Here is an 11,824-nt window from a genome sequence, read left to right as displayed (position 1 = left end):
CACACACACACACACACACACACACACACACACACACACACACACACACGCACTAGGTAAAAGGTGGAGTTTGAAAGGGGCGGTGCTGCTGTGCGGTGGAGTGAATAAAACATTAGTCAAATGCCTCAATCTTTCATCTGACTCGGGAGCACACATCACATGAGAGGTACATGTTTGTACTCACCTGGACGTGCTTTTAGGGTTTATCTTTTCTAGGTTTTTTTTCACGTTAAATCAGTGAACGCGCACGAGACTCACTCACCTGCGGATATACAGCAGCGACGGTGAGTGACTGTTTACTTACATAACATGTTACCTGTACGAGTGTTTGACTACTAGGTAGTGGTGAACACTTTGTTTAAGGCTCATTTAACCGAACAATTTCTCACAAGCGAGTAGGCAGAAGTTAAATACAATTTTAAACAAATATTACCATTAACTCCGGGAAAATCGAGTTGGAAAGATGCAGCAAACTTCAAATAAGAGTCTTAGTAATTAGTTTGAATTATTATTTTGTAACATGTTTTTGTTGAGCAAGTCATTGTGCCTTCACTTTTCATTGTTGTCCTGTCATCGGGTGGTATGTAGCCGATAGGGTCGATTTCCTCGACATTATGGAGGGGGAAGGAAAGTAGTTTTTAGGATTTGTCTTTGAACTTTATATTTTATACAATGTTTTTTTTAGTGTTGTTTAATAAGTGCCGAAGTAGAAGGAAACTTGCGCTTCAGCAGCAGATTGATGTCGGTGCTCTCAGAGAAGTCCATTGCACCTTAATAGATGTTTCGTAAGTGATTCATGTGCTCCAGTACTTTATTTTGGATCCTGCCTGTGTGAATGAGTCCTTTGAATAAGTTTTGATGTATATTTCGCCTTTCTATGTTTACATGTTAAAGTAGATTGTTATAGGGTTATATATTTGGTATCACTTTCGGGACATTTTGAATGTTTGTCTACACCATCATAGTGTATAAGCCCATTTGCGTTGAGTGTAAATATGGATTGTAACACCGATGTCAAAAATGATCACCTGAAGAAGTCTGGTTGAGACGTGATTGAATAAAAACTCTTTGAGCCAGTGTGCTTATGCTCTTCTTCAGCCATTTGATTGACATTAACATGTTAAAACGCCTTCATTAAACCACAAACAAATATTGTTTACTCTCCTAAATATTGTTTACAGTTTCTCAACGGCAGCTGTTAATGATATAAAAATAGTCATTAGTCATAATTATCACGACCCAACTTTTGGAAGTTTTGTGGTTTTATTTTCCATCCGAGTCTTTTTTTTTTCTGCCATGAGAGGCACAATTTCTTAATTCCCACGTGTGAGTGAATTTGTCTTCTGAGTATGAAACACTTAGAGAAGAAATCCCCTGTGTGGGAGACACTTTGTCATGATCTCAATCTGCTCAAAAAGGTGAGTGGGCTGAGGTCAAAGCCGCTTCATGGAGCTCTAAAATTCTCACTGATCTGTGTTGATTGGTGTATTATGAAGATGCAGGTATTTGACTTAACCAAAGACACACGTCACCTTTCTTCCACAGAGTTTAAGGAACAGCTTTAAACCGACACACATGGACGTCAGGAGGAGGAGGTCCAGTGATGCTGCCCGCTTCAGTCCACTCAGCTTCAGCACCATATAGGTGAGCATAAAAACAAAGTTTCACCCCGCCTCCCCAACAGAAATGCTCCCATCAGTATGGCCTCATTACCACAGAATAACACACAACACAACTCTTCTGTTGAAACAACAAAAAAGTTATACAAACTTCTTTTGCTTTTATATCAGCTTTTCTACCACAAGCATTTTTTTCTATTTATGGCACTCCACTTATTAAGAGTAATACATTTAAAACATATATGACTATATTCACATGCACACACTGTACTATACCAATGTGCCACATCAACTGTTGACCTTTAAAAATAAACACACGATACTTGGGGCCCTGAAAGGACAATAAGATAAGCGGAGCGCTCAGAAAGCGATAAGAAACATAACATACCCTATATGCTCCCTAATTGCTACAGCAACCAAAACAACATTTCTACCTTCAAAAGACCCAGGCTCTGTTTATGCAAGCTAACCAGGTAGTTACAATGTTGATACTATACCTACCCTACATGGACCCTATTGGACCCCACAGCTCAATTGATAGACCGATGTGCAGCGGGAGCCAGGACATCACTGGGGATGTCAACTGGGAACCTCCCTTCTCTGGTGTTTCATTCAATTAGTCCCACGACACCTCGGGAACTATTGAATAGATGTAACAGTTGAAGTGTTTTTGTTCTCCCTGGTTAGAAATAACTGTACATTGATTTTGTTGTTATTGAATGTGAGTGATGTTTTAAGAAGGCTTTACAATCTAATCTTCATTTAGAATATATTTGACTAACATCTGACCAAACACAGAGGATTGTCCAACAAGGTGCATGCAACAAAGGGAAAACTAATCAAGCTGTCCACACAAGTCATGGCTGATTAATTTTTAAAATGTGTTACAGATGAGCTGCTGGGTGAAACCATGCCTTGATGTTCTTTTAGGACAGGAATGAGCAGCACTTGAGTAGCACTTGAGGTGTAGCATAAGTATGCCAATGAGGAAAACCCACAGACTAAATAAAAAGCTGACATGAATTCATTCTTCAAGTTGGTTTGTCAATCTGCCTTTCTGAGTCCTTGCGTTGGTTAATACATGTTGTGTTTTTTTGGAGCCAGAAGTGAGCGAGTAGATAAAGCTCAACAAGAGCAAATGTTAGCCTGTGTTATCAAAGTCATGCACACGGCTAATAGCTGGTGAATGAGCTTCTTTTCCATCGTGTTTCACACTGATTGATGCTTGGTGCTGGCTTACTGACTGGAGTTTTTATGTATCAGACTAAATGAGTTAAAAAGGGGTGTATGGAGGCTAAAGTCCTCCAAGTGGACGGCCGCGGTTGAAGTCTGACTTGTGGCTCCTTTCTCGCAATTCATTCCTTACTCTCTTTCCCCGGTTTCCCATTCTATCCACTGGACTATTGGATAATGACAAAAAAAAAAAGAAGGCTAAAAGAGTTAATGAAATGTAGCGGACATGTCATCTGAACAAGAATGAGCTACTGGTGAACAAAAACAAACCAGCTAACTCAAAAATAACCAGTTTTCTGAGCAGTCTGGCCATCTTCTCTGCAGGGAAAAGACAACAGCAATCCTGACTCCTGTGCATAAGATGACATAATAAATCAATACACTGAATACACTGAATACACGGCTAGCAAGCAGGTATGACACAGATAGGCCTACCTGCTAATTAATGCTAACATATCAGCTCTAAAGTTTCTTTTCTCAAAAAGCTGGAGCAAAGACTTCTTCTTGTGCAATTCATCCGACAACCAAACATATTTCCCAATACATGCATACAAATATTCTTAAATGCACAACACAATCCAAGAGTAGCGGGTGAGTTCAGTGACTAAATTAGCTAAAATGACACCTAGCAAACAGCTACTGTTAATGTGTAGCTTTGAGCCTTTTAATAATATAACTTGTATATTATTATTATTATCATATATGTATAAATAGACCTAACATAAATATAAAAATAAGCTACAGAGACAAAACAAATCACATGTTCAATTCTGTTGTAAAGTTTGTCACTTTAACTCTCTTTGGGGATTGACTCACTTCTGGAATGTGCCTCAAGTGGACACGTGATGAATGGCTGTTTTTGGGACTTCTTTGTTGGCTTCATTTTTAAGACAAAGAAGTTTTCAACTTGGGAAAACAGAAATTTGCAGACAACCTGGTTGGTCTTAACTCCACAACATAACACAGACACAATAAAGCTTTTTTAATATCTTAAACAAATATAATACATCACAAAGAAAAGGCATATTTACATTTCCTTATTCAACATTTACTCAATATAAGAATTTGTTTTTCTCTTACAGTCGCGTCAGCCAGTTGAGCAGGTACCTGAGCAGTCTCAACACACCTGAGGAGGACGATGAAACAATGAGTATGGAGGAGCGAGAAGCCAGCGTCCTCCACAAGCCAGACTCCACCCTCCACCCAGACCACCCCACCTTCCCCGATGAGTCCATGTTCAGCCGACACAGAGATCGGGAACATGCTCACCCTCCACCCGGCCCAAGCTTTAACGTGTATCAGCCTCCTGGCAGTCTGCCTGCAGGGTACAGCCAGCCCACGCCATTCCCCAGCCAGGCCAATAACTCCTGGCTCCACCCGAGCCTCGCCAGCAGCTGGTCGGGTTATCCCAACAGCCTCCAGTCCTGCAGCCTGAGCCAGAAAGATTTCTCCAGCTGCTCCGGGGAGAGCTGTCTATCTGGGTGTAAATCTGTGTTACTCCCGAGTAGAAACAGCTCCATTATGAGCAGCTTAGAGCAGCCACTGTCTCTGTGCTCCAACCCGCCCTCAGCCAACCTGTACCACCACACGCTGCCGCCGTACTCCTGCTCGCCACAGGGAGCTGCATGCTGTGCTCAGTGTCCTGCAGACGAATTTAACAGGGGGCCGATGACCAGCAAACAACCCTGGCCTCCATATCAGCAGGATTACAGTCAGCACTGTAAGTTTGATTATGAATAAGATTACTCTTTGTGTTTTATTTCAGACCAAACAACTTTAATACGATCCAAAACTTAAACTGAAAGTAAAATACATTTTCAAGTACAAAACTTTTTGTTTGAAAAAAATCCCTTTTTTTACTCATGGGTAGGACCTGTGCTGAAAGATACAAATCAATGCGATACATTATGATTCGATCGAACAAATACCATCTAAAAAATATGATAGAACATGATACGTTATGTTAAGATCTATACGATACAAAATTATATCATATGTTAAGATATTAAAATACAATACAGCACGATACATTATGTTTAGATACGATACGTTACAACATGATACATAGCAAAATGATAGATTCATTTTTCATGCAGGTTTCTATTGACAACTCTGGATCGGACAATTTTATATATGAGAAAAGGTGTGTTAGCAGGAAACTGACGAGACAGAAAATCGATGAGCAGATATGTTTCTACATAACTTCCCTCTAAGTTACAGAGAGGAAGTGGTTCATTTTGCTTTAGGCCTGTTTTTTTTTTTTTTTGGTTTTGCTTTCAAATTGTGTTGTGTTGTATTATTTAATCAGAGTTTTGTAAACTTAGTTATGTTAACAAAACTGCCTAAGAGATGAGAAGCTTCATGATAGACAGCCTGTGCATGAAGCATACATGTGAAGAACATGTGCCTAAAGATAGCTAACATTGTTTGTACCTACTGGCTGATGGTGTAATAAGTTTTCTTTTTACCTGTTGTCCCCCCCCCCCCACACACACACTACGTTAAACCAGATCAATCAACATGCACCTGTATGCATAATATATTTGCAATCCCTAAGGCAGAAGCTGTGTATCAACTTGCTTATTATTTTCCTTTCTTATCTGCTCACACTTCAAACTACCTGCCTGACAAACTAAAGCCGTTTGCAATCCTGAAGATTTCTAGTTAATTATCCTCCTGATCTGGTTGTTCACACATGCACCTCCTGACGTTAGACATGACGTAAAAATAACAACACGGAAATGCAGATGAAGCAACAGATTCCACTTAATGACACTATAATGAAAATATTTGCCTTTCATATCTAAGCTCTGTGTAGTTTGACAGAATCACAAAATCAACCAAAGAGTGGAGAAGAACAAACTACTGAAGAGAAGACCAAATGCACAGAGGTCGTACAGGTCGCATGCTTACAGTCCATGGTCGTGCAACGATCCCTAGGAATGAACTAATGTGAGGATATAATCAGGAGAATTCACCTCACATCAGCTCACTTGGACTTTCTGCGGAAAATATACTTAAGGGCTGGCAGGAAAAACTCTGGATAAAGTTAGAGTGAAAAATTAGACTCGCTGGTGTTCAAACGTGCAACTCAGCCCGAAAAACTTGAAGAATTATTTGGGAGTTTTGTGCTGGTATGAACACACTTTAACATTAGGTAGTGAAAGGTGTACCTCTGATTGCTTCTCACCTATAGAGGTATGTCTTGTTACTTTAAATCAGGCCCAGCCAAGCAGAGCTCAACTACAAATAAAGCACTGTTTTTTGTCATCATGCAACATGTTCTTTATTCTGTCTTTGCTGCTGTAGACCCCGGTGACTACAGACTGCCTGGAACTCGATACACACACATGTGAGATTCATTTAAATTCTGCATTACTGAAATATTGTTTGTTTGAGGCAATGTGAAAAAAAGATGTTTATCTCCTTTCAGTGGTTTCAAACCTCCTGCTGCAGAGAAGCAGCCTCAGGGCAGCATGCCACTATCTCTGGAGCAGAGTGAGTGTTCACCTGCAGATTATCTAGACAACTCCTGCACACTCAGTTTCATGTTTTTGTAATCTATGTATCTGTTGCTTTTGAATACAGGGAGGGTCTTTGTCACTTATGAAGCTGACAATGACAAGCACGTCAACGAGATCATCAACTTTGTTGCTCTGCTACGACACAACGGCTTCGATACGCACGTAAGGACAGTTTATTAAAGTCTGAGATTACCTGCAAAGCTAATGATGATGAGGTAAACTGTTGCAGGTGGATAGAACATCATTATTTGATTATATGTCTTTATGTTTATAAATGCCACAAAAACAATGAAATGTTTCAATAATAGTGATTGATTTCCTGCTTTTAGTGTCAACATAATGAGTTGGTGTCTACCTTACTTGTGTGGAGCGTTTTCATAGACCTAGATTCAAATTCATCTAGTTGTATATTTTTCTGAGTTATGGGGCTTTTATCGAGACGGACACAAACAGATTTAGGTTCTGTTGCTTCAGAGCTGCAGTTGAACAGTCAGCCAATTAGTTGTGCAATGAGTTTGTACAATTAATTGTCACATTTATTCAAAAATAAATGAGATATTGACATATGTTGGGAGGTTTTGTTAAGGGTTCAACGTTGTGGTGTCTTCATTTGTTTCAGATTGATCTTTTCGAGCAGCAGTTCAGGAGTATCAGCAAGATAGACTTCATGGAGAGATACCTCAGTGAGGTATAAAAAAGCATCTTAGTTAACAAATCATCTTTGATGTTTTCTGAAGTGGTCTAAAAGCAGCACATAAATAGTGTTTTGTATGATTCCCCTTCACTCAGAAAGAATACCTGATCATCATCATCATCAGCCCAAAGTACTACGAGACGGTGACGGCCTCACCTGTCGGTGTGGAGAACGACGAGAGGACCTTCAACACCGTCTACATCCACAAACAGGTTCAAACATTCAAATATATTTGTGTTTTGTTCATTCAGTGGTTCTCAACCGGTGGGCTCATCCAAAAGTGGGCTGTGGAACTGTTTTCAGTGGGTTGCCAATGTGTGCCTGGAAAAGAAAGTGCTTTTCAAACATGTTTCTTTGTTCTGTCTCATGTTCTGCACCATCTGAGGTCCAAACTACACATTTCATGAAATCAATCTGACTGGTTGAATAATATCTGAAATGTTAGTCGATGTTTCTCATGAAGGAGTTGGTGGTGGGTCCAGAGGCTAGGCTTTGAGAAACAATTTTTTAATTGGTTATGATGATGCAATTGAACATAATTCAAATACAGGGAAGGAAACTTGCGTGGTGCACGGAGAGATTTTAACTATTTGTAATGTTCCTTTCCTGCATCAAACCTTCACATGCATGTCTTTGACTATTCAGAAAGCGCTATGTAGGTCTTAGTCTTCTATTATCAAAGTGCTGTTAAAATGTACAGCAGAAGAATGTCATAGTAAGGTTCTTACATGTAAGACACAAATACACATTAATGATTAAAAATACCATAAACTAAACGTGACATAAACCTCTAATTATCTCTAATAAACTTTAAGTTATCTAACTGCTATGTCGTGACCTCTTTCAAATAAAACAGGATAGGACCAATCACAAGATAGCAGGTAGGACATAACGTCGGGAAGAAAAGCTGAAATAGTGCAGGATGAGTCATCAGACATTTGAAAAGTTTTACAGGAAGAGAAAATACAGTTATTAATTTGATGTAAAAAATACTCAGATAATTTTCATTTCATGGCGACTTAAATTAGATTTTCCGCTGATGATGTGTTTCAGAGTTGACGCTCGGTTATAGAGAAAGCTGATAATCTAAATTTAGATCTAGGATGTGGTCTGTATCTTTTCACGATGTTCCTATACTCATTCTGTTTACTTCTTGCATTTATGTGAAGAGAGGATCTTCTCATCCTCATTTTGAAAGCCTATTTGACAAATAAAGAACCACATTTTAAGAATTTGACAGTGATGCCAACAACAAGGCTTTGCATCCATTACTTCCTGATTTGTACATTTCTGATAGTCGGTGGTGGAGTTATGAGTCATACATTATGAGAACTGAGAGTTGGGTTATTGACTCGGGTTGATTTGGGGTTGGTGAGCAGTGCTCAATCCATCTCAAACAATATTTCAAACTCTGTCATTTATATCAGATTTCAGCTTTTTATCTTCAGTTATTCCCTCCAAATGTTTCTCTTTCTTTGTCTCTACTTTACATCTTGTATTTTGTAACAGAGCATGAACTACATTAAGATAAATAAATGCAAACTCTTTGGACACACAAGATCAGAGATATGACTAAAATATCATAAAGTGCTGAGCCAGCCATAACTTAAAAATAGAGAAGGAGGATTACATGTTGAGAGTAAAGAAATACTTCCAGTATCAGTGCCTGGTATAAAAGAAAAAGAATCAGAGAAGGATTTCTTTTTGATTTCTAGTTCATCATCAAAATGCAACAACAAAATACTTTGACTGTGAAAACTGTAACAGATGGATAAGATGTAAATCTTTTATTGTGCCACAAAACATTTTAATGACATTTTGATTTCATTCTCAACATCTTGAATTTATTCTCAATATTTGTACTTCATCATTTAGATGCAAAATAGAAGTAATAGAAATATGAACTTTGCAATTTGTTGACCTTTATTTCCATCGTATTGATTCTCTTTTGGGGCAGCTGTGGCTCAGTGGTTGAGTTGGTGGTCTCAGAGTCAGCGTTGTGTGAAAGTGTATAACTGTATTATTTATATTGATAATTCTCTTTTTTTGTTTCTGTGTGTCTTTCAGCTCCAGAACGAGTTCATCCAGAACGGCAGCAAGAATTTCAGGTTCATTCCCATCATGTTCCCCGGGGCCAAAAAGGTTAGAGCTTCTCATTAAAAGACGAGGGAGGGAATATAAGTCTGTTACTGTCTCTGCTGGTAAACACATACCACACATACCACCATCAACAAAACATCGTTGGATGATTAAAGCCACTCACCTCAGCCGTCTCTGTGTTTTTACTACCGCAGTGTCATGTCCCCAACTGGCTCCAGAACACACACGTGTACGCCTGGCCGCGCGATCGAGACGACATCCTGCGGAGACTGATGAGGGTGGAGAAGTACAACCCTCCACCTGTCGGGGAACTACCCACCATCGTCTCCATCCCCATATAGACTCCCTGAGCTCTGAGCCCAACACAAAGACCTGAACTGTTTGCTGCTCCTTATCGAGGTGAACGCCTGGAGCATGTGTATGATTATTATTATTTTTTTTTTTTTTACTTGAGTGTGAGTTGTGATGTTTCAGGCATTGTGTGAACTTGTCTCCTGAGTTGTGTTTGTTACATAATATAATGAGTTCTTTTGAAAGGCATGTGACGCACAGAGAGAGCCGGTTTATTAATGAAATGTTTATTCTCTGCAGTTCCTCAAAGTGCATCACTCGTCGCTCGGTATGTTTTAACCTCCCTGCAGTCTGTTAAACCAGCTACAACACCATGAGTCACTTGAACTGGTGCTACTCACATCACCTCTGCAGCCCGTACATGTTTAGCTTTTTAAAAGCACAATGTTAAGGTCCTGCATGTCGTAGTAAATGAAAACTGTTTTTATAAAGATTCACGTGTGCCTGTGCTGTTTCATTAAATACTTGACAGATGAAATGAATAACCTGTGGTCTGGATATTTGCAGAATTGAACAGCTGAGCTTTCATTTATCAAAAGTAAACACACAGATGTGTCAAGTGCACGCTGCTTGTGATATTATCTGTTTATTGCAGTTTCTGTCTCATGCAAACTGCAGCCACGCTGGATGGAGTGACTGTTTGTAAGAGATAACAAAAAAAGACACATTATTCTCTCTGTCTTTATGCAGTTGGTGCATGCTGCTTATTGTTAAGAGACATTTCTTTTGCTGTATAGAAAGTAAACATTTTCTCTTTATTGGTAAACAAGGGTCAGACTTTCTGAAAGCTTTAAGAGTAACACTGTTTTTGCACATTGAAGCCATTTTTAAAACATATGGGAAATTACTGGACACAATGCAAGCAGCTCTGATATTCACTGACAGAATACAGAAATGTAAAAGTTTATGGTCCCTGAAAGTGGAAGGGGTGAAACACGTAAAAGATGTATAAATCCACTTTAAGCAACTAGCCATATCTATGACAACATGTCAACAAAAGATTTTGAGGAAAAAGTTGCAGTTTAAAGGTCACATACTTATCCTCCTTTTCAACAAGTTCAAATAAGTCTCAGAGGTCTCCAAAACATGTCTGTGAAATCATCAAATACCGCACATGAATGTTAATGGTACATCATTTTCATGTGAATTGCGATTGTTTCTGATGACCACAAGTCCCTGTAAGTCTCTCTTGTTCTTCGCTACTCAATGTGTAGGTGTTAAAAGAGACAGGAGCAGGAAAGGTCCAAACTTAACCTGCTACTCAGACACTTAAAAAGACTCTTTTTAATCTTAGGTTTGACATTTTGACAGTTACAGGGTAGGCAAAAGATTGGTATACAAACAGATTATCTTGTTTTCAATCTCTGGTTTGTATCTGTGTCTTTGCTGACAGGGTCTTTTGGCCTTAAAGGTTTCATAATACACTTCAGAATGTTTTTCTAACACTAATACTGTATGTGTCATTCATCTGTCTACAAACCTTTACATTTACATATTTAAAGGTACAGACACAGAAACAGCCTGTTCTGAGCAGGGCTGAAATAGAGGGGTTTATAGTCATGATCAAATACAGGATCAGAGTGGATTTAGAACAAGAAACTTCACACACATGTTTTAAGGAGCTCTAAGACGTAATGAAACTTAATGAAAAGGAGGATAATATGTCACCTATAAACTTTTTTTCTCTCTCTCTCTTTTGTTGACGTGTTGTCATAGATATGGCTAATCATACCAAAACCTGCCTGGGTCATCTATGGACTTCAGTGATCTCAAGTTATTATGGAGATATTTCATGTCAATATTCTAAGGAGTCATACATTTCTTCAGATTATTTTGGGGCTTTTTGCTTTTAATTATAGGACAACTGAAGACAGACACAAAATGTGGTAGGGTGAGAGTGGGGTAGACATGCATCAAAGGGTCAAAGCTGCGGCTGATGTGTCAAAGACTGAAGCCTCTGTATAAGTGCTCCTGCTCTACCCACTGAGCTAAACACGTGTTGTGCTTAGAAATGCGTGCACCTCAAGAGAGAATGGACAATATGGAAGACACAAATGCTATGCTGCCATATTTTACATCCGCCCTTTGAGTTCCTCTACAGACACTTCAGAGTCAAACACTGTTAGTACGTCTTATTTACACAGGCTAATGAAAACGGATCTTCAGCTGAGGCTATAGGACAATAATAATGATAATAATAATGAATCTCAAAAACAAAAATTTCATCATATAAAATATTGTTACATCAAACATTTCTGAAGATAGATATAAGTTCCCCATTAGAGCATCAGAATGTAGTGTAA

The 11,824-nt window shown here is 38.9% G+C and overlaps 1 protein-coding gene across 1 annotated transcript; it reads left to right on the top strand.

Annotated features, from left to right (window-relative positions):
• Positions 1-103: 103 nt before the first annotated feature.
• traf3ip2l (TRAF3 interacting protein 2-like) lies at positions 104-10,006 on the top strand. The gene is made up of 10 exons (XM_061029998.1): positions 104-284; positions 1,546-1,644; positions 3,935-4,572; positions 6,162-6,204; positions 6,286-6,350; positions 6,441-6,538; positions 6,996-7,064; positions 7,166-7,282; positions 9,138-9,212; positions 9,365-10,006. The coding sequence occupies exons 2-10, from the start codon at positions 1,604-1,606 to the stop codon at positions 9,509-9,511; spliced, it is 1,293 nt and encodes a 430-aa protein (XP_060885981.1). The 5' UTR covers positions 104-284; positions 1,546-1,603; the 3' UTR covers positions 9,512-10,006.
• The last annotated feature ends 1,818 nt before the right edge of the window (positions 10,007-11,824 follow it).

The sequence above is a fragment of the Labrus mixtus genome, chromosome 3, assembly GCF_963584025.1.
Source record: "Labrus mixtus chromosome 3, fLabMix1.1, whole genome shotgun sequence".
NCBI classification, from domain to species: Eukaryota; Metazoa; Chordata; class Actinopteri; order Labriformes; family Labridae; genus Labrus; species Labrus mixtus.
This window is presented reverse-complemented; position numbering and strand designations above follow the sequence as displayed.

What these genes read in the sequence shown, in the direction of transcription:
- traf3ip2l (XM_061029998.1), top strand. Translation starts at nt 1,604, where the DNA reads ATGCTGCCCGCTTCAGTCCACTCAGCTTCAGCACCATATAG. An exon ending in TCAGCTTCAGCACCATATAG is followed by an intron (nt 1,645 to 3,934) that starts GTGAGCATAAAA and finishes TTTCTCTTACAG; the next exon opens with TCGCGTCAGCCAGTTGAGCA. An exon ending in GCCACTATCTCTGGAGCAGA is followed by an intron (nt 6,351 to 6,440) that starts GTGAGTGTTCAC and finishes TTTTGAATACAG; the next exon opens with GGAGGGTCTTTGTCACTTAT.